The sequence below is a fragment of the Stegodyphus dumicola genome, chromosome 10 (genome assembly GCF_044657685.1).
Source record: "Stegodyphus dumicola isolate Sdum_Otavi_A_Nest chromosome 10, ASM4465768v1".
NCBI classification, from domain to species: domain Eukaryota; kingdom Metazoa; phylum Arthropoda; class Arachnida; order Araneae; family Eresidae; genus Stegodyphus; species Stegodyphus dumicola.
The window spans coordinates 57,469,238-57,497,189 of record NC_140777.1 but is presented as its reverse complement, the minus strand read 5'-3'; the positions used below and the strand labels follow the sequence as shown (position 1 = coordinate 57,497,189).

Sequence of the window (27,952 nt, the reverse complement as noted above, 5' to 3'; positions counted from 1 at the left end):
AATTTCCACGGGGTACTCAAATGTAGTAAAATTTGCTCATCCTGCGATTTTTGTGGGCATGTGTTTTTCTTCCTTTATTGAGGAGCGCACCCGCATGTGTAAGCTCTTGACCAACAGATGTCGTTAGTCGTCCGCTAAATTGCGATATTTGAAGGTACTTGCTATTTGCTATCTTTTTCTAATCAGAAATGGCGGCTACAAAATGCTGAGCGATTGATGAAAGAAAGATGAAAGTGGAAAACAAATTCGCAAAGACTGCGAAGTTGGACTTTATCTTGAACCCTGTTGCGAAGTCTATCATACTAAACTACATTTTTAAGGTATTTTTTTCCTGAGTGCATTATATTTTCTTAAGTTTTATACATTTTACTTTTTTATATTATGTAATAAATAGAAATTAACTGTTAACAGCTTAGTTTCTCATGATAAAAATTGGTATAAAAAATTTCTTCTAGAAAGAAAAAAGTGCATATTTCAATTCTTCAATATATATAGAGAGATTTAAAATTTGCAAAAAACAAATGCACAATTTTCGAAGCGATTTCAGTCCACCAATTGAGCAGTCAGAGGGTTAATAATTTTTTTCCTTTATTCTACATGAAAATATATAAAAAAAATTGCTTACTTTGCAGAATAATTTTCAGAAATGTTATTTAAGTTTATATTTATAAAATATGTTAATAAATGTTTTTAATTAATAAAAAACACAAGAAAGACTATTTGCTAGAAATAAAAATCTTTCACGTGAACTAGAAGGCAGGCACTCATTGAGCTCAGTGTCTGACAAAATGCCCATATGAAAATTGCTAAAAATATTGCTCTTTAACACTTAAATATTGCTCTCTAACTATAAAATGAATCATTACTCTCATTCTTGTCACTAATTGGCTTATTTACAATGTGAGTGTATCCTTTCTTTGATAAATAAAACTTATTCAGAAATCAAACAACAAAAATCAGCGTTATGTTTTCAAATTTTCATAGGACTAGTTTTGATGGTTTTACTGAACCACCATCCTCAGCTGCAAAAGTGCAAATGAACGAGACAGGCTTTAATGATCAGACAAGATAAGAAAGACCTGAACAGAAAATATACTAGTGGTGCCATCTGTTGAAGAAACCAGAACTAAAACATAATTTCTTTAAAGGCCAAACGCACAGATGAATTGGAATTAGGATCGTTAACTAGAACGGAAAGAATTTTTTGAATGTGAAATGTCTCTAGAAAATCCAGTTCTCCAATGGAAGGTGTGTTTTGAATAATTTTGGCAGCAGAAAAATTGAAAGTGTGATTTTCTGACCAACAATGTGGGCAACAGAAGACTTCGCTGTGTTTTATTTTTTTCTAACATATGCCTCATGTTCCTTGACGCAAAATTTTAAGGCTCTCTTAGTCTGGCCAATTTAAATTAAACCACACTGGCAAGGAATCCTATAAATACCCCAGGAATTCATATCCGGAATGGGGTTCTTGAGTATGGAACTCGGAATTTTAGTGATAGGAGAATAAACGACCCAAAACTTAAATTTCTGCGAAATACATGCAACTTTATAGCTAATTGATGGAAAGAAGGGAATGACAACATAATTTTTATAATCTCCTAAAACAAGAGTGTGCCTTTTAGTGTGTTGAGATGATAATTTTTTAACTGCTTGATTAATAATGTTGGGTGAAAATAGGTATTGCTTTTAAATAATTTAGTTCTTCATCAAGGGATAGTTTGAAGGAGCAAATTTGAAGAGCACAGAAAACATAGGAATAAAATGAAGCTAACTTTTCTTTAGTCAGATGACATGATTTAAAGTGTGGCGGAAGGCAAACTGATGAAGGCTTACCGTAAACTGTAGTACTGAAGTAGGATGTGTTACATGTGACCAGAATGTCGAGAAATGGAAGAGAATTGCAAGTCTCAAGTTCAAAAGTGAACTGAATAGGAGGATCAATAGAATTCCTTGTTGACAAAACTTTATTTAAATCCTCTTTATTACCTTCAAACAGGGTAAAAGTATCGTCTATGTAGCAGAAACATACCGGGAAGTTTAAAGTTTCAAACAATTTTGATTCATAATAATGCATGCAGATATCAGCCAGGATGGGACTGAGGGGGCTTCCCATGGCTAATCCCTCAATTTGCTTGTAATATTTATTTTGGAAAACAAAATGTGTTTGTTTTAAACAGAGTTGAGTGAGAGAAATTAGCTCATGAATTAGACGATATGAAGTCTCATCCTGGCTGATATCTACATGCATTATTATGATGATTCATCCTTGAAGAAGAACTAAATTATTCAAAAGCAATAGCTATTTTCACCTAACATTATTAATCAAACAATTAAAAAATTCTCATCTCAACACACTAAAAGGCACACTCTTGTTTTAGGAGATTATAAAAATTATGTTGTCATTCCCTTCTTTCCATCAATTAGCTATAAAGTTGCATGTATTTCGCAGGAATTTAAGTTTTGGGTCGTTTATTCTCCTATCACTAAAATTCCGAGTTCCATACTCAAGAACCCCATTCCGGATATGAATTCCTGGGGTATTTATAGGATTCCTTGCCAGTGTGGTTTAATTTAAATTGGCCAGACTAAGAGAGCCTTAAAATTTTGCGTCAAGGAACATGAGGCATATGTTAGAAAAAAATAAAACACAGCGAAGTCTTTTGTTGCCCACATTGTTGGTCAGAAAATCACACTTTCAATTTTTCTGCTGCCAAAATTATTCAAAACACACCTTCCATTGGAGAACTGGATTTTCTAGAGACATTTCACATTCAAAAAATTCTTTCCGTTCTAGTTAACGATCCTAATTCCAATTCATCTGTGCGTTTGGCCTTTAAAGAAATTATGTTTTAGTTCTGGTTTCTTCAACAGATGGCACCACTAGTATATTTTCTGTTCAGGCCTTTCTTATCTTGTCTGATCATTAAAGCCTGTCTCGTTCATTTGCACTTTTGCAGCTGAGGATGGTGGTTCGGTAAAACCATCGAAACTAGTCCTATGAAAATTTAACGCTGATTTTTGATGTTTTGACTTCTGAATTTGTATTTGTTCAGCGTGTTATTGTGTCTTAAATAACACTTGCTCGCCATAATAAACTGAAGTCAAGGCTTTCCAAAATAAAAAGGGAAGTATGTTAAATATAAACAATAAAATTAATTCAAAATGTGATAGTACCCCTCATAATAACTTTAAAAGACCTTACATAGTAGTAAGAAAAGGAATGAGAAAAAACGTTCGAAGGGGTATCAGAAACACAAACGTTTATATCACGTGATGAGTTAAACAGCCGTGCTCACTTTGTTTACATTACACTCCCTCCCTCCCGCAACAGCCGACAGAAACGAAGGTAAGGATCGTAAAACTATATTCACTTCAAAACTAATGGACACAGGAAGCCATCTAGTGGACTTTAAAGTGTTCCAAGACACTGGCATAAATGTATAACGGTCGGGGGCCACTTTTTTTTAACTGCATTGCTCGGTTTGGCGAGTTGTTGAACATAGACATTTGAATTAGCTATTTGGTTTCTTGATTGTCCGAAATATGAATTTTGTTCTTCTGTTTTCAAATTGGGATAAAAACAAAATTTAATAACTAATTGATACAATTTTCTTACTAATTAAAGGTGGAAGACCGGACAACAAGAAACACTTTGGCAAAACAAAAGAATGTGCTAAAACCATCTAGGGATAAAATCTGCAATCACTTAATTGCCAACCTAATACATCACTGCAAAATTCAAATGAATTATTTACTGAAAATATTATGAATTATTTTCAGCTTACTGATCTTTTTTAGTAGCAACTTAAAAACAAGTGATCCTCTTCAACACATTTTTTATTAGAAGAATTCAGATATTATGATGATTTTTAATGTCTATATGAAACAATATAGAATTTCATTAGATTTATTAAAACTATGTAATGATTATATGCAGTATTTAATTTTTACTAGTTTTGTGTATTATGAGCCGTTTTTCATTATTCATATGAGAAAATTACAATTAAAAGTAAAAAACTTTAAAATGATGTAGAGTCAAAATGATCTTTCTGGTTCACTTTTCCAAAACCCTGAATTACTATCTCATGCCAAGTTTTTTTTAAAAGTTTTGCTTCTTAGATATGGCTAAAAAAGACTCTTAAAAAATTACAGGAATAACAAAAAAATCTGATGTTTTGGGAATAAAAATGACATAAAAATATATGTTTTGTAGATATTGAAAAGTTCACAAAAATCTTAACTTTGTAGAATAAAATGTAAGTACTTAAAAAATGGCATAAAAATGTATGTTTTATTAAAATAAAAGCTAAATATCAAATGAATATAAAAATGAATCAGAGTTAAAAAAATATACATTTTTTAAGATTCTTTCTGTAACATATCTAAAAACAAAAGGAGCCGATTCTAGCTTATTATGAATTTAATTGTATTACTACAAGTACTTGTATATTCATAAAATAATTTATGCCTATGACATAAAATGTTTTACTAAAGATTAGCTGAAATCTGTGGTAATATAGTAAAATCAAATCCCACTATAATGAAGTTCCAGGGAGCAAAAGTTTAATTCTTTATATCAAATCTAATAAAAAAAAAAATCTGATGTGTACACCACATGACTTCCTTGTACGGAATATTAAATTATAAGCATTTTTTCTTGCATTTCATTTAAACTTATTGGATTGAATTAAATCTACTTCGCCGACAGCACATAAACCACAATAGAATAAATGCATTCTTTAAAATTCACTCTAGTATTTGTTTACCATAGCGACAATCTGGCGCTAGATCCACTTAACAGTATTAATAATTATATAACAGTTAACTTATATAATAATTATATAATGGAAACTAAGTTAACTGTTATATAATCCAATAATTATATAACAGTTAACTTATATATTTCGTTCATATTATAACTCATAATGCACAAAATTTATAACATTTAAAGAATAGAATTATCTGATTGTAGCCACATGTTCTATTCAAATACTATAATAAAGCTAGAATGATGTATAAAAGAAATTAAGCAAACAAAACAAAAAAGAAACAGTTTTTCACAGACGATTGAGTATTTCTCATTTAATTAATTCAGTTCTCACTTCGCGAGAAGGCAAAAATACATAAAAACTTAAAATATCTATATTAAAAATTACAAAGTAAATCTTAAACACTTATTTCCTCGAAAAATTCCAGAAAGAATTAAGCATGATTTAATTGGCAATAATAAATGAATGCATTATCTTTGTTGTTGCGAGGCTAAGTTTCTCTAGATTGGCAACAAATCCGCTAGTCTCCTGTTTCAAATGTAAACATCAATGGCTGCCATAAAAAAAAGGCTTAGCGACACTTAGACAACTTTAAAATTGTTGATAATTCTAAAAATATTGCATACAGATTTACTAAAGGCATAAGAACCTTAACCGGAAGATAAAAACAACATAATACAATCATTTTTAAAGCAAAAAATGTACAATTTACAAACATATAAGAGTAAAGAAACTGAGATCACTGTGCCGAGTAACAAAGTGAATATATATATATATATATATAAATATAGTATTCCTCAACAAAATATGAGGTACACATCTACATGTTATAGCAGTCCTATATACAAAATTTCAACGTTTTGAGGCTACTCGTTTTTGAGTTATGCGAGATACGTAGGTACGTTTGTACAGACGCCACGAAAAATTCTCTTCAGAATTAATTTTAAAGCAGTTTTATAATTTTTTTGAAGAAAAAGAGTATTTTATTCTGTCTATTTTATTCTGCCCTTACGTTACAGATATCATGCAAAAACATCGTTAAATTGCATTCGATAGCAGTCAAAATGGATATTTTCGTTGAAATATGCTACCTGAAACTTTTTGCGATTACAATACTTTCTTTTTACTTCGTACAAGGAAGTAAAAAGGGGGAAATTATATCACAAAAATGTGTTAAAGCTGGTGATGAATCTCACAAATGTATACAGAAACGAAACATTGATTGTCTTTGCCAAATTTACCAAAATAAGTAAACAATAACTATATTTTTAAAATCATCTCGAGGGATATTTGGCTCTTTTGCGCCAACTGTCACACATACATGCCTGCTAGAAACTCATTTCACACTGGCATGCTAGCATACCAAAGCGCTTTCTCTTTCTCTCCCAGACATCACGCATTTGTGCCAGTGTCGTAGAATGTTTTAAAAAAACACTAGGTGGCATCCTGTATCCATTACTTTTGAACTGAATATAGTTTTAAGATCCTTCCTTCAGTATGATCACATTTTGCGTAATGTTGCTGTCAGCTGTTGCAGGGGAGGAGGGAAGTGTAATATATACAATATATATATATTACACTTGATATAAACAAACAGGGCTCGGCTCTTTAACTCGCCATGTGATATAAACATTCACATTTCTGATGTCCCTTCGAATCCACCCTTTTTAATTTTTTTTTTTACTACTATGTTGGTTCTTTTAGGATTACTAGGTGTGATTCTATTGCACTTTGCATTGCTTTTATCACTTATATTTTGTGTACTTCCCTTTTTATTTCGGAAAGCCTTGATTTCAGTTTATTTTGGTGATAAAGTATTATTTATCAGATGAAGGATATACTTGCATGGTAAATAAGCCAGTCAGCAACATGAATGAGAGTGATTATTAATTTTCTAAAAATTTAGAGAGCAATATTTCTAGTGATTCTCATATGGGCATTTTGTCAGAGACTGAGCTCACCGAGTATCTGCCTCCCAGTTCTCGTGAAGGATTTTACTACTTCTTGTAAATAGTCTTTCTTGTATTTTTTTAATAATTTAAAAGTTTATTAATGTATTTTTGATTTAAAATTAGGAATACTTTGAATAATGCTTCCAAAATTATTTCTCAAAGTAATTATATATATATATATATTCATGTAAAGGAAAAGTATTAAACGCTAATTTTAACATGAATGGTGACTAAAGTACAAATCTGAAATAGTACCAAAGATTAGTACATTAGGTGTGAACTTTTTTTTTAGTCCAAAGGGCTTTGTTTCTGAAGGACTATTGTTTTCGTTTTGTGTTGGTTTACTATAAATGTCCGTTTCACATGTCAAACTGTTGTCACCAAATGTTAGAGCCCTGCGTTATATTTGAAGAAATTAAATAATGAAAAATTTGCATAAATGTATGTATGTTTCTCACATTGTGATAAACAACGGTACATAGAGCCACCAAATTTTGAATGACATAATCCTATTACAAATATGGGCATGTGGAAGCCCAAATTTGAAATTTAAAATTTGTTTTATTATCGATTTCGTATTTTGTAAAACTTTGACAAATTTTTGATTAACAAACTCAAGGATTTCAAAGCAAGCAATGGCAACGTTGTACAGAAAAAACATTTTTATCTCCAGCACACGAGACTATGTATCGGAAATTCTAAAGATATGATAAATTTAAAAATATTTTGCGATATTGCTCTTGAACTGAATTTTATGGTTTAATTGCGAAGAACATGATATTTAATAAATAAAGGTAACAGACACCATTGTTAAAAAAATGCCCATTTGGACGTAATTTAACACCTTTCAGATGTTAAATTACAAGCGAACGTCTTAAAACAAAGGCATGATGTCTCAAAAGGGTTAAAATTATTATTATATGCATTTATTAAATTTGTTTTTTGTATTTTGTCAGTTTCACCCTATATTAATAGTTTTACACAATAAATCTATTAGCACAAAAAGTTCTCTTGAAAAACATATCTTACTCTAAAATACACATTTACATTGTAAATAATTGTTTTATCATAAAAATATTAAAATACTAAAAATGGATTAAAAAAATTTCGACATATTTACTTGTAGTGCCTAAATAAGTAATTTTCTGATACCATAATTTGGATTGCTCGAAAATTTTATCCATATTTTTTTCCCAAAATTTTATAAATTTCCATCACTTTTGTTCCTTTAGTTTGTAAGTGGTAAAGAATTTACTTTTCATGGTTTAAATTTTTTCAGTATTTTTACCAACATCAGAACTTCTTTGATGTAAACGTTTTTCATTTTAATTTGTATCAGAATACATCCATCAATCTTCACATGTAACAACATTGTCATTACATATTTGGAAAAGCTTCATGTCTTATTTTGAAAATATTAAAATGACACTTTTTTACCCAGTTTGCAACAGAAAAGTTTTTTTCTGTTTCCATTATTTTTCTTTTCAATGTACTTTGCTAGACTAGTGTGCAAAAATGATTTCAGTTAGTTTATTCTCAGTAGCAAGTCGACAAGGTTTTTCTAGCACTAGCATTACATCAACAAATGGAATGTAGTAATCTACATATTTGTTTTACTTCTACAAAATATTTAAATCATATGCATTTACACGTTGAGCTCATGATCACACTTTATCCATAGGACCAGAATCAAAGTTGCACTTGGGGCTACAAAGGATAAGTTCGGCATTTGTTGTGCATTGCAGTTGTAATAAGAGTAGAATCTTTTACATTTTGGTGAAAATTCATTCCTTTTTCATGGCTGCGCTGTTTAGATAGTTTCAAGATCATCCGTGCCTAATGATTTGCTTTATAGAAACAGAATAGTTTTCAAATTCTTTAACCTTTGAGATTTTCCTTTTAGAAAAAGCCTGTGATGCTCAGAATCATTTGTTTTGGTGCACTCAACAACTGAGATTTGCACTTTTGACAGTTTTCTGCCAGTGTATTTTCTATCTTTAAATTTCAGCATTTAATTTGGCATCATCATATGGAACAGCACAGCTTTGTTCAGTTTTGATTTTTTTTTTTTTTATTATTTATTTATTTATTTATTTATTTATAATAGTAACAAATGTTTCCCCTGCCCATGGTTTCTTGACATGAAATGTGGCAAGATCAAGAAATTTTGAAATGTTATTTTGCAATTTTAAGCTGAAGCTGTCTGTCTAGTTGCTTAAGCATAAAAAGGCAGTCTTTTCAAAGTCTCTGCTAAGTTTATTGGCTTTTGTTTCAAGCATTTTGTCCAAATATTGGCAGATTGTCTCTTCTGTGAGGGATGAATTAGTTCAGCAATGCTTCCTCAATATCCTTTTTTCAATGAGCAAAGTCATCAAATCTCAGTTTTTTCCCCTTGTAATATCAACTGCAGATTTGGATAAACTCTATTCCCATCAGATTTGGCTGCATCCATTCTGTAATTTTTAATAATGTTTATTTTATTTCACTTTATCTTCAGTGTGGAATACTTAATCCTTACAACTTCCCTTATAGATGATTTGTTGGTAATTACGTGTTAACGAAGAAAAAGGCCAAAAGTCACCCCCCTCCAAAAAAAGTGTGAACAGTTATCAACTTTGGCACCATATCATAAATATAATCACTATTGGAACTATATAACATTACTAAGATTTAAGAATGCAAATAAGTCACAGTTTTAAGAACGAAGTTTTTTTTATTTTCTGAAGTTTATAATTTGATTATGGTTGTGGGATCTACCAGGTGATGAATTGGATGCTATTAGTTCTTACAAAAATATAACATATTGTTACTGAGTAACCACCAATGTTCCAATTTGCTTGAAATGAAGTTTTATTCAAGTCAGTCGAAGAATGTATGGTGATGTTACTACAGCCAGACACCATTTGAAGTCATACTTAATGGAGTTCATGTTGCTGGAGAAAATTGTAGTTCAGGGTAAAAAACCAAAGTAATTTTAGAAGCAAATGCCAAGCATTTCCCACTCGAAATAAAGAAAAGCTAATTGTATAAAAAAATAGGCAATTCTTCTCGTACCAAAAATTTTTTTGGGTATGCAGTGAAGAGAGTCAAGTGAGAGAATGTGTGCAGTATGGATCTTCTGAAAAAAATTTGAAAGGACAATATCTTCCTCACTAATCTGTCCTGTCCGATGTTCAGTAGAAATGAAATCATTTTCTTTAAAAGTTCATTGATTGCGAAGCAAAGTTCAGTAGTCCTTATAAAAAATGTCATAAGTATCACAAAAGACCTAAAGAATGTGTCCATCACCTCTCCTCCTTAGTCAGAAGACCGAGCTTTGGAGAGACAACGTGACAAAATATAGTCTCCTAAGATATGTTTATTTTATATTCTAGTTTCCCAAAAGTCAAATTTTATTCCTACCTCACTTAACTTTTATTTGGTACGCGGAGAAAAATGAGAATGCAAAAAGATAAAAAAATGCAAGAACATAAAAGAGTTTCTTTTTTCCCTATCCTAATCAAGGAAAATTTTTGTCTAAACATGGATATTCAATGGTTAGCAACTTTTCAGTTAAAATTTGTAGTAATTCTGGAAAGAAATATGAAAAATAAAAAGAAAGTGAGTTTCAGTCAACGATATCTGTAAAGTTATTCTTTGCAAAAGTTATATAAAATATTATTAAGTATTTAAGAAATTGGGTTCATCCAAAAAAGTCTATTCATTATAAACCAGGTTTACTTTAAGGTGGTAAATAATTTACTTTAAGGCTTACACTTAAAACGATTCATTGATATTTGACAGATGGTATAGTATAAAAAGATTGTTTAAGCACCTTTTTCAAGTAATTCAGGAAGTATTTAAAAATGATTATTAAATCTTAGCCCTGAATTGGGATTCTAATTTTTTAGTCCAAAAAGGCGACTAGTCTAAAAACGGAATTTTGTGTCATCCACTGTAAATGGCAAATAATTTTTCAAACTGTTGCCACCAAATACTATCATCCTGTATTATATTTGAAGAATTTTGAAAGAAATTTGAAGAATCTGCATACATGTATGTATGTCCGTCGCATCGTGGAAAAACGACATTACCTAGAACCATTAAATCCTCGAACCAAACAAGCGCAAATTTTGAATTTCATAAAACTTTAATGAATTTTTTATTAACAGACTCGATGATTTAAAAGCGAGCAATGATGACAGTATACAGAATAAAATACTTTTATCACCAGCATGCAAGATTGTATATTGAAAATTCTTAAGATATGCTGTTTTTAAATATATTGTGATTTTGGAGTTGAATTGAAGTTTTTCTCCATAAGTAGGAAGAATGTGATATCTAATAAATAAAGTTAATACACAAAATGTTAATAATAGAAGACACAAAAATAAGTTTTGTAAGTCATCTTTTTAAGTAAACTGAAAATTGATATAATGAACTGAGAAAAGACTGAAAAAAAACAGAAAAACATATGCCAATACTTAACACTGCATCAAGAATTCTCAACATATGCTGCTACGATGCTTTTAAAATTTTTATAATTTTGGTGTTGAATTGTATATGGCATAATTATGAAGAAAATGGTGCTTAATAATAAAGTTAGCAGAAGTGAGCGCAAGAGCAGACTGGGAAGACTGTAAGCTCAGCAAGAATATAAAAAAACCTAAACAAATCATTTCATCAAAATCTGAATTTCCATTTTTTTATTATTATTTTATTTATTTATTTATTTAATTGATTTTTTATTTTTTTTCCCATTTTACAGAAACGTATACATGAAATAAATTATGTTTAGTTTAGAGATGGGTGATTATAAAATTATAATTTGTTTGTTATGCATTTGTTATTTTTATCTAATTTAATTTTAATAATAATAATTCTTCCCTAAAGCTTCTAGAGGATAACCTTGTTCAGCATGTGCAAGAAGCAAATTACCTACTTCAGAGTATCTTATACGGGCTTCAAGAATTAGGGGAACATGATGCTAATCAAGGTTCAATGTTATCCCTTGCTGTTTCTGTGTACGGAAATTTAAGGCCTAAATTTCCAGAACTACGGGAGACATTGATTTCTTCTGTTGCTTGTGAACCTGAGCTTGTGAATGTATGTATGATATTACTCTATATTATTTTATTTTCTGTGTAATATTATTTATTTATGTAAAATAAAAAATGTGTAAAGCAAAATACTAACTTTTATTTACAATAGTTTCTTGATTCTCTGTTTTAATATGGGTGTTTCCCCTTTCCATAATACTAGATGATACAGCTAATTCAAAACTGAACACTCTAAACTAAAACCTTAATTATTTTTAAATAGTCCTTCATTTTGTATTATGCTTGCTTATCCGTTTTACCTCTGTCAACTGCTTACTGTGTGCTGTCTTCAGAATTATGCATTGAAAACTGTAATGATACAGTTCAGTGCTTGAAGTTATTATGTGGCTTATAAATGTGTGTCAGTAAGTAATAAAAAGCAATATTAATTTGGCAATGTCTGCAGGTTACTTCTGCAGGTCAGATTACTTCCTATTAACTCTTCCTATGAGGATTGTGTCACCAAGGGGTCACTCAAAGAAATGAATTAACCCTTCTCTTTAAAACTGGTTAAAATTATACATACTTTGATCTCTTTCATATATTTTAATAAATTCTTTTAAATTTATCTAGGCATTGGAAAATACTTTTTTTAACACAGTAGAGCAATGTAAAAGACCTAACCATGAAAAAAGGAAAAAGGAAGTTTTTAGGAATGCTATTTCAAAAATTATTGGGGTATGTATTTATTCATTTCATCAAATTTTGCCTTTATTTTTTTATGGCGTATTACAATAGTTTGGGAAAAAATGACATGCATTGTAATTCCAAAAAAAAAAAAAAAAAAAAAAAAAAAATCAGGTACAACAGAACAGGTATTTCAACAGAAATGTCCATTTTGATCCTTCCCGAATCCATTGGGATGATTTTTTTTTAATGCCACACCCGTATGTACAGACAAAAAAAAAAGTTTGTTTTTTCCAAAACAGATTTTAAAAACGTTTAAAAGGGATTCAAAAAGAATCTTTTCATGTCATACATGCGTCTTGCATAACTCAAAAACGTTTAGTCGTGTAGAGCATTGAAATATTATATATGAGACTAATATACCATCTAGTTATGCACTTCCATTTTTTATTGCGATCAGCAGAGCCAGACATATGTTTATGTATATATACATAATATATTCTGTAATAGAATGCAGGTGGTTGTCTCCACAATGAACAGCTAGGATTTTGATGCCGTAGAATGCTAACCTGCCGATTCGTAAGAAATTTGGCAGTCAAGGTATATTTAATTTAAACTTTATTTCAGTAAACATGTTGTGGCCACAACATGTTGGCACATTTATTGTGCTTAACAAAAAGTGTACATTTCTGATAACTTTGCTGCAAGAAGGAAGAAGCAGACAGACAAAAGTCCAGCTAGGCCAAAGCATTGAAAGCAAGTGCGTTATGTTCAAAGTGAAATCTTAATTCAGACTGAGTTAGTTTTGGTTTTCAATGCATTTTGATTGGATGGTTAATATTGTTGTAAAATTGCTATTGGCTGTGTGAGTTTTAGTTTCATTTACATCATCAGAATTATGTAAGAGTCATAGATTTTTGTCGAAATGACGCAGTGCAAATAGAGGTTACTATTTGTAGAATACAGAAGGGAATTAATTTTCTCTGCTAATTTAATCTTTTACGTATTCTTTATTTTTTCTTACATATATATAGTATAAACCCATCCCCTTACCCAGTTACAGAAGTGTTTCAAATGATGAAAATATTCGTGTTTTCGCAATGTCAAATCTTAAAAAATTAATATTTGATGAATAATGAAATCTAACTTTTAATGTGGTCTCCCGGTTCCTATAGTTATGTTTAGAAAGGTTTACAGTTATGTTTGTTTTTTATGCAAAAATAAAATTAAAGGAAATTTAACTCCCGTATGAATGCAATTTTTGATGTCATTTTCAGTTTTTCTTGAGAGACTGGTTAATTAAGTTAGAATAATTCACAGAAATAAGTTGAAATGAAATGCAGCAAAAAGTGTGAATAAATTTAATAGGGCATACAAAATGGTCGTGGTGCCTACATATAATCTTTATTGCATAGTCAAAAGAAATGCTAATGCTTTTAAAATAAAGTTCTATGTATATTTTTCACTGTATGAGTGTAGCAGTTAACAGTGATTAAACAGCTAGTTTTTATTGAATCCTTTGAAGTGTTATTTTTTAAGGTATTTGTTTATTTTCTGTTTTTGTAGAAGAACATTGGACAGCATCATAAAAGGAATATAGTGATAAAAAACTTGTGTCCTTTGCCTTTTATACCAAAGAAAAAAAGTTCGATAGATGCTATAGATGATGAAACTTTAGGACTGTGCAGCCTTTTTTCTTCTAATGAAGGAAGCTGATTTTAAATTTGTAAATTTCTGTGTCTGAAGCATTGTATATGTGATGCTAAATGTCCAAGGGTAAATAAATTCTTGTAACATTGTACATGTGAATGGATGTGTAAATTTGTGATTTCAGTTGATGTGAAACTTTGTTAAATTAATTTATTTCTTTTATTTGCTGTTGATTTGTTAATTACATGTATTGCATGAAAATTGCTACGTTCATAAAAAAAAAAAAAAACTGCTAGTGTATGGGATTTTAAAGCAGATTCAAAGCAAGAGAATTATGTAAAATGGTGTATTAACATCAAAAGGAATATCATCTTTGTAAAGTGCTGAGTAGAACTTTATGAGATTATGCATTGTGTGTCATATATTTATATTTCAAAAGATATCTTGCAGTGCAGATAATCAAGCGTAATATAATTATATTTTCTAAGAAAATATGTTAAGATTTTTAAATTACATGTGATATTCCATGCAGTTTACCTTATCTACTTTTTCGAAGAATCCTTGGAATGTGCTTGGCCAGACAAGGAAATATTTGTCTTTTTCCTCTAAAAATTACTAGTAATGTTCAGTTGTTTGTCTTGTTAGATATATAAAAGTGATTTCATGTTATGAAAGATTGTAAATGAGAAATGATTTCATTCAAAGTATAACTGTTTTGCAAGATTAGAATTTTCTTGTAAAGTGAAAGGTTTCCCAAAGAATATCACCTTAAATTTCTCAATCAGCATGTGCTTTTGTAGAATGTCATCTAACTGTGATACATGAATAGCACTCTGTCACTCTTCAGTACAAATGCAGTGGTTTATAGCTCAACAGAAAATGTGATTGTATTCTAATGGAACTATAGATAAATTTTGTTTAAATCTGTTATTAAAAAGGACTTTATTATTTTTAATAAAAAAAAAATCAGGTACAACAGAACAGGTATTTCAACAGAAATGTCCATTTTGATCCTTCCCGAATCCATTGGGATGATTTTTTTAACCAATTTTAATTTTAGAATATTAGAAACCAATTTTAATTTTAAAATTTGTTTCAAAACTACTTTTAACTGTTTTGGTGTTTTAGGTTTTTCTGTACTTTGCAATTTGTAATGAAGATGCATTGAGTTTTTATGTACTTTGCCTTGCTGCAAAATGAGAATTGTATTGATTAAATGAAAAGTATATCAGTTATATATTTAATGCATGCTCATTTTAATGAATTTTCAGGAAGAATGGCATGGCATCAAATTTATTAGCGTACAAAAGTAAACAAAAATATAATATATATTTTAAACATATTTTTTTAATTAAATGTTAAATGTGGATTATAAATTGCTGCAATTTTTTTAAATTTTATTTATCTGTTTTTTTTAAATCATTTTTGAGTTATTTGTGCACAATTTTTCAGATATTAAGCTTAAACTTATACACACTGTTAAACTTCATTATCACTAATTTGTTTACATTAAGCAAATAAGTTACATCAGTGGTGAATAAGAATAGATTCATAAAAAGTATGCTTCTAAAAATTCCTGATGAGTTAAAAATGAATGGGGAAGACTGGAAAAATTACCATATAAATTCAGAATTATTTGAATTGGTAGTAATCCTATTAATCCAGTTGGGTTAGTTTAGTTTATGAGTATTGGGTATAAAAAAATTAGAATGGCTGCAATAATATATTAACTCATTTTAAGGAAAACTTTGCTGCTAAAGGTATTTGTTATTGGTAATTGTTTTTGTCATTTAAGAGCAGAAAAATTACTCCAAATTTTTGACATTAGACAAGTAAATTTTTGCTTCCTTGTGTGTTGTAATCACAAAAGCTGGGGTGTCATATTTCAACAAAAATATTCATATTGACTGCTATCGATAACATTTAATTGATTTTTTGATTGACATCTATATGTCTGGGAAGAATAAAGGACTCTTTTTTCCAAAACTGATTGTAAAATGGGTTCAGAAGAGAGTTTTTTTCATGACATCTGTACTAACATATGTATGTATCTCACATAACTCAAAAATGAGTAGCCATAGAATGTTGAAATTTTGTATAAGAGACTGCTGTAACATGTAGTTGTGGAGCTCCCTTTTCGTTGCAATTGGCACACCAAACATATATGTATATGGGGTTTTAATGGATGACTAAAGCATGAGACAAAAGTATAAACTAATCTACTATGATGAAATGAAAGCTGGTAATATGAATTTAACATGATTGTTGGTGATCTCATGGAAGATAGCAAAGTTTAAACAGGGTTCGCATAACAATGAACAGTTCACATCTAAATTTTCACATACCTTGTAATTAATCATCTCAGAGATCAAGCTTCGCAAACATTTCCCAGATGCCATGACACATTTGGAAGGCTATATTTCACCAACCTTCTCAAAGGCTCCAGGAAGATTCAACCATGCAGGATCTGTCTTGTGACCAGGTAAGCTTGTTAGCTTTTCTTACATGAGAAACATCTACTCTCATCCATGGCCACAATTTGTTTGCTTCTTTCTGCACTGTGACGGTAGCAACTTGTGTGACATCAGCGTTCAAGGCATGTGCTTCTCACATATATATTACCAGTTATCCGGCTTGGTGAGCTTATTATTTTTATTCTTATGTGCTAGCAAATTGTGCATTTTTTGCTTTAAAATTGGATGAATTTTGTTTTTCCTATGTTCAGATTAAGGTTTTTATACCTTTAGTTAATCTGCATGCAATAGTTTAAGAATTATGAACATTTAAAAGTTTAAGTGATGCTAGGACTAATGAGGCTGTCATTTGTTTACATTTCAAACTCTCAGTGGAATAGTGAATTAAGTCAGTTGACATGCCTACTTTAGTATTTGTGCCCAGTTAACTTTCAAATTTGTGCATTGAAAATTTGGTAGTATTTGTGCCCAGTGGAAACAAAAGTTAACTTTAAAATTTGTGCATTGAAAATTTGGTCGTTTTGCCCGTTGGCTGAATTGCTTGTTTTGACATAGAAACCAATTTTAATTTTAAAATTTGTTTCAAAACTACTTTTAACTGTTTTTGGTGTTTTAGGTTTTTCTGTACTTTGCAATTTGTAATGAAGATGCATTGAGTTTTTATGTACTTTGCCTTGCTGCAAAATGAGAATTGTATTGATTAAATGAAAAGTATATCAGTAATGAAATTTTTGGAAATAAGTTAAAATGAAGTGTAGCGAAAAATGCATATAATTTAATAATAGGCTGTACAAGGAAGTCATGCTGTCAACATCAAATACTTTAATGAGATTTTTTTTACAAAACCTTTCTTCCACAAAAAATTTCCTTATTATTTATTCCTTTCTTTACGTTGTATTTTTCTGTTCTATTGAAATTATTTCGTTTCACAATAAATAATGTAAACAAAACCTTTTATTCATTCAAGAACAGTTCACAGAAGGCCCTTTGTGTGCTTGCAGTATGATGCCAATACTTTTGGCAGTTACTCAAAAAAAGAACGTAAAAATCAACTGAAGTTGCACAGTTCCATTTAATGTGTAGATGGCTTTTGGCTATTATCACTGATGTAGATTAACAGTCAAATAATATGCACAGCTGTAAAATAGCAACTTGTAGCAAAACAGCGTAGTGTAAAAGCAGAAGACTCTTTGTCTGAAGTAAGTCAGCCCTCAGCTTAAATAGTAGCTTTCTACCCTACTTAATGTGCAAAACTGAAGTCTCATTCTGGCAAGAAAGCATGGGTTAAGAAATCAGAGTTGAAAAGAAAGGCTGTTTTCAAAATAAAAGTAACTGTTAGGAAAATAAAATAAAAACTCATAAATGTTTTACAGCTGTTTTATTTTTATAATTCTGCTTTATTTTTTATTTATTGGTTTTACCGTGGATTGGGAGATGGGTAATATATGATTTCAAAATTGAATTTAGTTGTTGTTGTTGTTGTGCCCACATTACATGGAACAATAGTTGCCAGAGCTTACTCTGAAGGGAGGTTGGACTTCTATTTTCTACCCCCAATTTTGAGGGAGAGCACCTCGGGGAGGATCTGGGGATCTCCCACCAATCCACACGAGAGGCTCGCCGCATATTTAGAGTGCCACCATGCCGCACCAACGCTATACATTTGCAAACATTCATTCATGTCTTCTCCGGGATTTAAACCCAGGCCTTTTGGTACCATAGTAGGCTACCCTAACCACAGTTATATATATTTTTTGTAATTTCTGAGCTGCATACTGTGTATGCTAGTGCTTTATTATCATTATTCATACTGTTTCATAGTCATAGCAGTCTTAAGTGTATTTAATAATGCTGATGGTTTACTAGAGAACCTTTCTCATACTGCATTAATGGTCATTTTTTTTTTTTTTTTTTTTTTTTCTGTTGTTATATTTTATATAGTGATTTTACTACTGATGGAATTTTATTTACGTTGAAAAGAAATTTTGTATCATAAGATGCACAGGAAAATTAAATAGTATAAAAGTTATCAAGCTCAAAAACAATACAAAATTTTAAATATTGCATAACAGCTTTTTGCAAAGCTTTTATCTTTCTTTTCCGTCTTAAAATTAAGATATGTATATTAAATGTATGTGAATTTAAGATGTATTAATGCTCTTAAATGTCTTCACTGACAGGAATGCTTACTTGGAATATATTGTGACATTAGCTCTGAAGAAAGAGCTAAAGTCTTAGTGATTATGTAAGTCTGATAATTAATTTTTATGTCATAAAAGGGATGTGCTGTAGTAACTGAACAATCACACTTGAGTAAACATTGCAGCAATTGTTATCATTAACAATATTCAGACAGAATTAATGAATGCAAACTGCATTCATGAATGGCTTCAGAACTGCAGTTCAGTGCAGTTTTGGTTTTAATGAAGAAAAATTTCCTCTTGTTGTCTATAATATTTCTATACCATAATAGTAATTTTTAGCTCTTTTTATAAGCCATCAAAAGAAATACAGCTCTAGTATTCTAGCAGTTTTTAACAAGAGCTTTAAATTGCTGAAGAAGAAAATTAAGTATGCTGGACTTTCACTGCATTATGATTGGCTGTGCCTTAATCCTTAAATTTTTTGCTAGCGTGGAATATTTTGTGAGACTTGTGATTCTACCTCTGACTTCTTTGATGCTTATGCCATATCAGAAATGTCAATATAATTTTCTTTCAATTAGAATTTCCAGTCATTCTGAAATATCCTTACTGTTCACGTGTAATAAAATACAGTCAAGCCAGTACTTTTTATGCGAATATTTTTGACATTTCAAAGAGGTTACAAAAACAATTCCTAAAAAAATTTTCAGTGGCAGAATGTTTTTTTATCAATGAATTTTGAAACTCTTTTTTTCCTTTCTGCACTATAAGTTGAAAAATATGAAAAGAAGTATGAAGAGAAAATACTGAAATTCATAATTAATATGAATATGTACACTTTTTACAAATTACACTTAGTGCTAAATTTAAATTGCAAATTAATCAAATAACCGTGAAATAATAGTAAACTTTTATTTTTACATTAATCAGTTTTCTTTTTTTCTTTTTTTTTTTTTTTTTTTAATTTCTTTTCTATTTAGCATTTGATATGCATTGCTTATAGAATATCAGATGTTTCTCAACTGCTTGGTAGTAACCAACATTGGAATTCTGGCAAATTTAAAATTCATTCAGAGAAATTTTGCAAAGGGATTAATGCGAAAGGACACCTTTCCTGTTAATAGTTTACCAGTCTATAAAATACATTCTTGTATGAAAATTTTTAAAAGTTCTTTTGAAATTATACTATGCCTAAAAAGCAATAACATTTAGATTTTTAAATAAACATTTTGTAGTTTGTTCAGTTACAAGTTATGTAGCGATTGAGGACCATTCTTATTAGAAAGTAGAATTGACATTATATTGTCTTTTCTGCTCTTCATTCTCTGTCTTTCTCTTGCACATACCCCATTTGAATGCATGTTGTACCAGATTTTGAATGTGAAACGTAACATAGCCAATAAAAAGAAAACAAATGCGTAAAAATATAGTGAAGTAGGTAATATTATGTAATTAAATAAATTATGTAGACTATGTTAAATAAACATTGTTTTCAATCCATTAATAAATTTAAGCAGTCCGTGTAACATTGCTATAATAGATTAAATTGTGTGTACTTGATTAGAATTAACTTGAGGAAGCAGAAACTTGTTATGCAAAAAGTTCCTTTCTAGAGAATGTGAAGACTAAAATTTCTGAGGTTTGGAAATTTACTGGAACTGAGAGAATTTAGATGGCATGTGCTATGCAACGAATTCTTATGTAGTAAAATTTAATTTTAATAATTTTATCTTGCTATATAAAAATGGCTCATTTAAAATATATATTTTGAACTATTACCTGAAAGCAATTAAGTATGTCAGAAAGTATATCTATATATAATAGTAAAAAATAAGCTGAATTCCATATAATGTATGAAATAATGGGATGTATTTATGTATTAAGATGAAAAGTATATTCAGATGCTTTTTTTAAACTGTATTTATCTATAATGTACAGATTTTGTAATATTATAGAATAATAATGTAATGTATACATTTTTTTTTTTTTTTTTTTTTTTTTTAGTAGTGTCAGTGATCCAGAGCATATTGTTAAGTTGTTAATGGGTCCATAACACTTAGATGACAGAACACTAAACTCACTTGGTCATATAACCAATATGGCATTTAGCCAACACTGATACTCAGCTGATAGGGATACATAGCCAACAGGTCATTCAACCGACATGGGCATTTAGCAATATGTGTACTTGATAACACATACATATAGGCAAAAAAAGATTACAATGTTTTAGTAAAATATATCCATATTTATAGGGAAAAGGGGCTATTTCCAGGGTACCCACGAGAGGGTTTATGAATAAGTACCATATTTTTTACTTTAAAGAAACTCTGGATTTTAAAATTAAACAGAAAAGCAACCATATTTTAGTGTAGATTTTGAAATCAATTTGGAGAGTAATCAGACAGGTCTCTATATTTCAGTTTGGTTTGGTTTATTTAATATATTTAATTCCAACAAAGCCAAGGGCTATCTGCCTAAAAAAAGAGAGACTTTCTAGGGAAAACTAGCTCATATGCTCATTACACATGGAGAAAGACACAAAAGCACCCATGCAACCAGCATGAACTGCCAATGTTCAGTGACTTTATTGCTATGTAGTTTGTGCTCTCAGGCTCCATATTTCAGAACTGGGATACAAAATTTCAGCAGTCGCAAGAAAGAAATGATTGGAGAAACACAAAAGCAAATGTAATGTGATTTGTCACAGAAAATAATAATGAAACAGGAAAAAGTAAGGTGTTAGAATTTTGAAAGGCTTGAAAACCTAATGTCATTTACTAAAGAAGAAAAATTTTTGGTAATGTAAAAGGCTTCAAATCCAGTTTACTTTACGTTTGTATTCTCTTTGCTCTGCTGTTTCTTTCCATATAAAGTTATTTAACTTTTCCGACTGCTGAAATTTTCTTTCACACTTCTGGAATATAAGGACTGTCAAAATTGATATCAAAATCTATGGCAAAATAAGTTTGCTTTTGTGTCTGATTTTAAAATCTACAGTTTCTTTCACATTAAATTATCTCAAAAATATGATACTTGTTGATAAACCGTTAGGTATTTTCTTTTTCAGAAAAATATGAACAAATTTTACTAAAATATTGTCACTTTTTTTTCCTTCGTTATTGTTGTTGTTTGTTTATAATTAAGCATTGTCAGCTAAATGTGCTGTTGGCTAAATGTCATGTCAGCTAAATGTCAATGTCGGTTAAATGTCCTGTAGACTTAAATGTCCATGTTGGCTGAGTGTCCTGTAGGTTAAATGTGCCTGTCGGCTATGTGGTTGTCAACTAAGTGTCCATGACTGGTTGGTAATCATAAATTATGAACAAAGTTAAATTGTAAAATCCTTTCAAGACCATTGTATCTTATACTGGCAGATTTTCTTCTGTTCTGTAAGGAGGAAGAAAAAATTAACTCAATATTGTAAGCATTTAAAATTGCACAAAAAAGAATGTTGAATGTTACCATCTGCTGTTATGAACACTTTGTAGACATAAAAAATAAGCTGCTATTGTTTTAAAACTGATATTCACAATGCAATAACTAACTGTGTTGTAAATAGATACTATAACATGAAAATATTATATGTTTAATAAGATTTATACTAAACATTTATTTTAATTTTTGCATTTTGTGATAAAATCTAAAAATAGTTGCTTAAGTTTTAACTTTAATCATGTGTAAAATTAGAAGTGCAAAGCAGTAATTTAGGACTTAACAAGGTTATAGTGTGTTATTCTCCCAAATTTAAAATATTTTCAAATTATTGGTCTTTACTGTTTATTTATGTATTTATTCATACCTTAGTATTTAAATATTGATTTTTCATCACTGATCTCATTTTGACTAAAAACATATTTTGTACATAGTAATGTAAGTTGTTTCTTGTTTGAATAAAGTGCTTGAGCATGATGTGGAGTTTGTTTGTTCTGTTAAATGAATCATATTTTTCCAGTATGTGATTATGAATAGAAAAGAATGCAGAGCATAAGTTTTTATTGTATTTTGTGAAATAAGCTGAATACTATTAACATTTTTCTTGTAATATAATGTACTTTATTTATTTCTTTAATTTTTTAAATATTGCATTAGTTATGATTTACTATATAATTTGATGTGGAAAAAACTGAATCCTGCAATAATTTTCTGGTGTATAACTTGACTAAATCTTTAATTTTTTAAATATAGGATTGATTATGATATGGTGAAGTTAATATTGATATTATATCATTTTTACTGCATAACCATAACTTATTTGTAAAATTTGTTATCATTCCTATTTGCTCATATTTCGAATTAAAAACTTTCCTGTATTTTAAACTTTAAAATTTAAGTCTAGAGGTGACTGTCTCAATTTCATCAAATTTAAAAGCATTGAGCAGCTGAAAATTTCAGTTAAATGTAAAATGCTGAACGTTTAAAGTGAGTATAATTCATTTTTGTTTTCATTATTATACTGTTTTATAAGTGCTTGCTTATAATCAATTAACATTGCCTACATTAAAAATTATTTCTGGAAATAACTTCTTTTATGAGATCATCTCTTAAATAGTTGCTGTCAATTTATTTATTAGAATTACTCATCTATTTTTTGCATAGTGTGAGTTAGAGGATATAAATGAAGACTTTTACTTTTATTTCTTGGTAGGGCTGTTGTAAAATTTGGCTATTGTTTCATCTGAATTCCGTAATTTGTAATTGTGTAACAATGTACAAAAGTCATGTACTAAAATTAATAAATTTCTGGCTGTAAAAAACATAGTTTTTTCATTGTTCAAGTCAATTATTTTCAACAAACATGTATGTATCAGGGGTTGTTACAGCGCAGCTCGTGAGCCATTTGTGGCTGTCACAGGTTCTGATGCAAATAAAATATTTGTATGAAATATAGTTAACTAAAACTGCTGAATGTCAAAAAGGAAGTAAGTAAGTTTTTTAATTTCTTTTTGCAAAATTATCAGATGTATCCTTTTATTTGAAACTTGTTTCACTGCTTTAAAATAATGTTAATATGGATTTATGGCTGTTGGAAAATCTAGTTGTGCTTTCAAACTTTGCTGAATTCCAAAATGCAGATCTAATTGACTGCTCTGGTATATAGTCTTGGCATAAAAAAATATTTTTTATTGCTTTTAGCTCAAATTTTATAGTTCTAACTCTGATTTTAAATTGTCATTCTTATCACGTCTGAATTTATTAGAATTAAAATTCAATTTATTGTTTCTTTTAATTAACTTTAACTCATGCTATTTTAATTTATTAATGCTCTATTGTTATGAAATTTTTAGATCACTATACTTAGTAGCAGACATGCCTGCTATTTAACCAATTCTAGTATCTCAATAAAATGCATATTAATTTATACCGGGCTTTTCTAGATATATACAACAGAGGTATTGCATATGCAGAACCAATAGCATTTTTAGATTATGATTCTATGAATAGTTGACTTGTGAAATATGTATTATAAGTTTATGTAATTTTTAAGTTTGGCTGAGTTTGTTTTATTTGCAAGAGCAAATTCAATTGCATTTGGCTTTACTTATTTTTTCAGGTATTTCATAAACAAAAATTTATTTACAATTCCCATTTTCATCATAAAACGTTTTTGAAAGACTAAAATTGTAAAGTTTGTTTCTTGTAATTGAGAGAGCAACATATAATTGATATAATTTCTTCTGTTTAAAAATCGCAGACCATCTTGAATGTATTTTTGTGCATGTCTTTTTGTTAATAACATGGCACAAATTCAAAAATTAAGAACCATAAAAGTTGTTTTTTATCATAGCTGCTTAGAAATGTTAATTATTTACCTCCAAATTTCAGTTAAATTATGTGAATGTACATTTCCTTTGCCACAAACTTCTGATTAGAATAAAAATATAATTATTTATGAGGTAAAAGTATTCTATATAATTTTCTTTGCTTCTTCTCATGTGAAGGAATACTTTGCTTTCATGATGTATTGGAACATCAAAAAATGGTATGTACGTTTTATATAAGTATGATTTTTAAAAGTAATGCAGTATTCACCATCATTAAGTAATTTTAAAGTTTCTTTACTGATTCTGACATGCTCCACTTTTTGATGTTCTGTTAAATTACTGGAGGCCCATTGACAAACTAATTGTTTTGCATATGCTGTCCTTCCCAATCTATTTTTTTTTTTACTACTACTCATTGGTAAATAAATCTAAACTCTAAGAGAATATTAAATAATTAGTAAATAAACTAGTATTTTGAAATTTAAATTTATCTGATTTTAATTTGAAGAACTTTAAAAGAAATATGAAATATATTTATCATAAATAATTGATTTATTTTTATTGAAATAAATCATTTAAAAAATAAACTTTCTTCATTCAGCAATTAAAATAAAATAAGCTTATGTAAAATCCCCCCGCTGCCCACCCCCAAAAAAAGTTAATTTTGTTTTCCTCCCTCAAATATTATCAAGCGGGTGCGTTAGCAAGTAATCATATAATAGTGTACGGAATTTTAAAAAATTAGCAAGTTCAAAATAATTCAAAGATAACAATACATGGGCAATTATATTTTTTTATAATATACAGTATCTTTAAGAGAAGAAGAAAATTATAAGTAACAACAAAGAACTATTATCTTTTCAGTTTTATGCTAGCATCTCTCAAAAAATAAAAAAAATTTAGCTTGTGCATTCAGTTGCAGCATTGTAATTTTTAATTTCATCCACAAAATATGTTTAATATTCTGTGAAACATTATGTTCATCATTAACACTTGCATTTCTCTAAGAAATATTATATTTATTTTTTAAGAATTTCTAGGAATTAATAAAACATAATTTCTTGGTGGTAATTTTGTTTAATATGAATTATATATTGAAATTAAATTGCTTGAAATATTTTATATCAAATAAATGTGCATCCTGTAAAATTCATGATTTCAGTTTTAGTTTTGATCGGAGTCATGAATTTATTTTTCTAAATAGTTTTTAATAGTGATGCTTGTTTTATTTCTTAGCTTTTTTTGAATTTCTCTACTACTCTTAATCATATTTGCATTTCAGTACATATGTTATTAAAAAAGAGTTTTTAGGAATAACCTTAAATCAAATATTTTTAGAGAAAATTCATTTTTTGTAACAAATAATATGGTAACTAAGCATTTTCTTTGTTTTATAAATAATACTAACTCTTGGGTTTTTTTTTTTTTTTTCAAATATTTTTATATTAAAAAAAGAGTATTGCTCAGTACAAATTTTATGGAATGTTTGTAATTCATGTCTATTGTTTTTCATTATGTTTAGGATGAAAAACTTTTAAATTACAATTATAATTTAGTGATTGGCTAGTGAAAAAACACATTTATTGACTTTTTATGAATAAAATTTTAACTGTAGAATTTTTTGGTAAAATTAATTTTAATAGTATTTTTTCATTTTATTTTAATTTTATAGTCTATTATAAACTTTAAAATGCATGAAGAGGTATTGCAACACCTTTAACAGTAGTAGAAACAGTTATAGGTCTCACAGTGGTCTTCCGAGCATAGCAGCATTTGCACTTTGAAATATAACATTGCTTGGCTTTTTCATGTGCCTTTCTGGTAAGTATTAAATCTCCCCATGTTGGAGCAAATACTTTATCCCATTTTAAACCATTTGAATTACTTACCCATTCTATTAATCCATCTGTTTCTAGTGCATATAAATAATTTAATGATATTTTGCCGATTCCTGCAGCTTTGGCAGCAGAGCCTGTTAAATGTACATCATCAACCCAAAAATATCGAAGCTTTCTTACAGAATAAATTAAAGTTTTTGCTGCATGTGGTGTTGTCAGGTAAGCCCATCCTGAGCAGTAATCATCAAAAGTATCCGATGAGAATTCCTCTTTGGAGACATACCACTTGCTGACTGGATCCCTGACCACTGGCATGTGTTGTTGAAAATAGCAAGCTATATTATTTTCCAAATCGAAATATTTAAATTTTGTGTATATATAATCAAGCAGTTGATAAACATCTATAAAAATATCGTCATCCATTTTCAGAAGATATCTGGCATGTGCACAGTATTCTGATGCCCAGGACAAACCCATGACATGTTTGTATGTTAAATTACGATAAGAGTCAAGAAAATTACCTTGAACTATGTCTCTGTAAGAGTAATTCTCACGTTCAATATTTGCTTGAAATTCCTCTGTTGCTGCTAGAAGAAAAACTATTTTGATCACAGGAAATTCTGGTCCAAGATTGCCCCACATGCTTCTAATTACATTTCTGTGATGGAAATGGTTAGGAGCAGTATGCACAAGTATGAGTATGTGCACATTACCTTTACAAATATCATTATTTATTATATACTCAAAATTCCTAAAATCAAGTAAGCTGTTGCCTGTCACTCTTTCACTATTTAAAAAATATTTTTCATTTTTCAGGAAGCTTCCATCATAATAGTAGCAGTAGTACAGTATAAATAAAATACCTGTTACAGAAACTGAACAAAGTTTGAAGAAAATGAATTTCGACTTATTTAATGACGTGAATCTAGTCATTATAATATAATCGTAAAATGCGACTTTTCAATGGTATTTGAAGAAAACTTTTATTCCGCATTTCAGCAATATATGCGTTCTGTCCGCATGTTAATTTTTATTTCAGTATATGAAACCCGTAACTTTTCTGGATTTCCATTGAGTTTCCATTCTAAAATAATAATCTCTGCGTGTCATTTTTGGAAAAACTGCTGCAATAACGCACATGGAAAAAAAAATTCAAAATTTACACACTTAGTTTACCATTTTCGACTGGCGCTGTTTCTAAACGGCATTATTCATTTTCACCTTCGCTCCACCTGCGGTAAAAGTGAGTGGGTTTCGTTGGAATCACGTGTGTCCAGTACATAAGTCTGATTGGACCAGACGTTTAAAACCTCCGCTTAAATCGACCTACATAATTTTTTGTTTTTAATGAAAACTTGCTTTAAATGAGTGTTTATATTTCACCTTGAGTTCAGACCGATTTCCTTTTCCTTCGCCGTGCTCGAAAATTTTGATTTTCTAATTTTGTTTCGATGTGCTTTAATATTTTCCGCTTTATTCATCTGAGGCAGGCGGGAGAAATTCTTTTTCAAATTGCTGGTTTGCGTTATTTTCTGCTAACAGCCGTAACGCAGATAATAATAATAGTAGTTTCGTTTAGCTTGAAAACTTGATTAAGGTATCTTAGTTTTTTGTGTTGTATTTTGTTTATTTTATTTATTTTTCTAAAGTGC

General features: G+C 29.4%; 2 protein-coding genes across 2 annotated transcripts in view; one reads left to right on the top strand and one right to left on the bottom strand.

The window, feature by feature from the left end:
• The window catches only part of Ranbp21 (exportin-5-like protein Ranbp21), a 179,327-nt gene extending 156,718 nt beyond the window's left edge, over positions 1–22,609 (top strand). Inside the window, exons 31-33 of the mRNA XM_085825111.1 lie at positions 11,597–11,809; positions 12,376–12,480; positions 13,996–22,609. Coding sequence (XP_085681237.1) covers positions 11,597–11,809; positions 12,376–12,480; positions 13,996–14,145 — 468 coding nt within the window. The 3' untranslated portion in view covers positions 14,146–22,609. The remainder of the gene's footprint in view (positions 1–11,596; positions 11,810–12,375; positions 12,481–13,995) is intronic.
• Positions 22,610–25,237: 2,628 nt separating this feature from the next.
• On the bottom strand, positions 25,238–27,547 carry LOC118191852 (lactosylceramide 1,3-N-acetyl-beta-D-glucosaminyltransferase A-like). The gene has a single exon (XM_035362706.2). The coding sequence runs from the start codon at positions 27,231–27,233 to the stop codon at positions 26,148–26,150; it is 1,086 nt and encodes a 361-aa protein (XP_035218597.1). The 5' UTR covers positions 27,234–27,547; the 3' UTR covers positions 25,238–26,147.
• Positions 27,548–27,952: the final 405 nt, after the last annotated feature.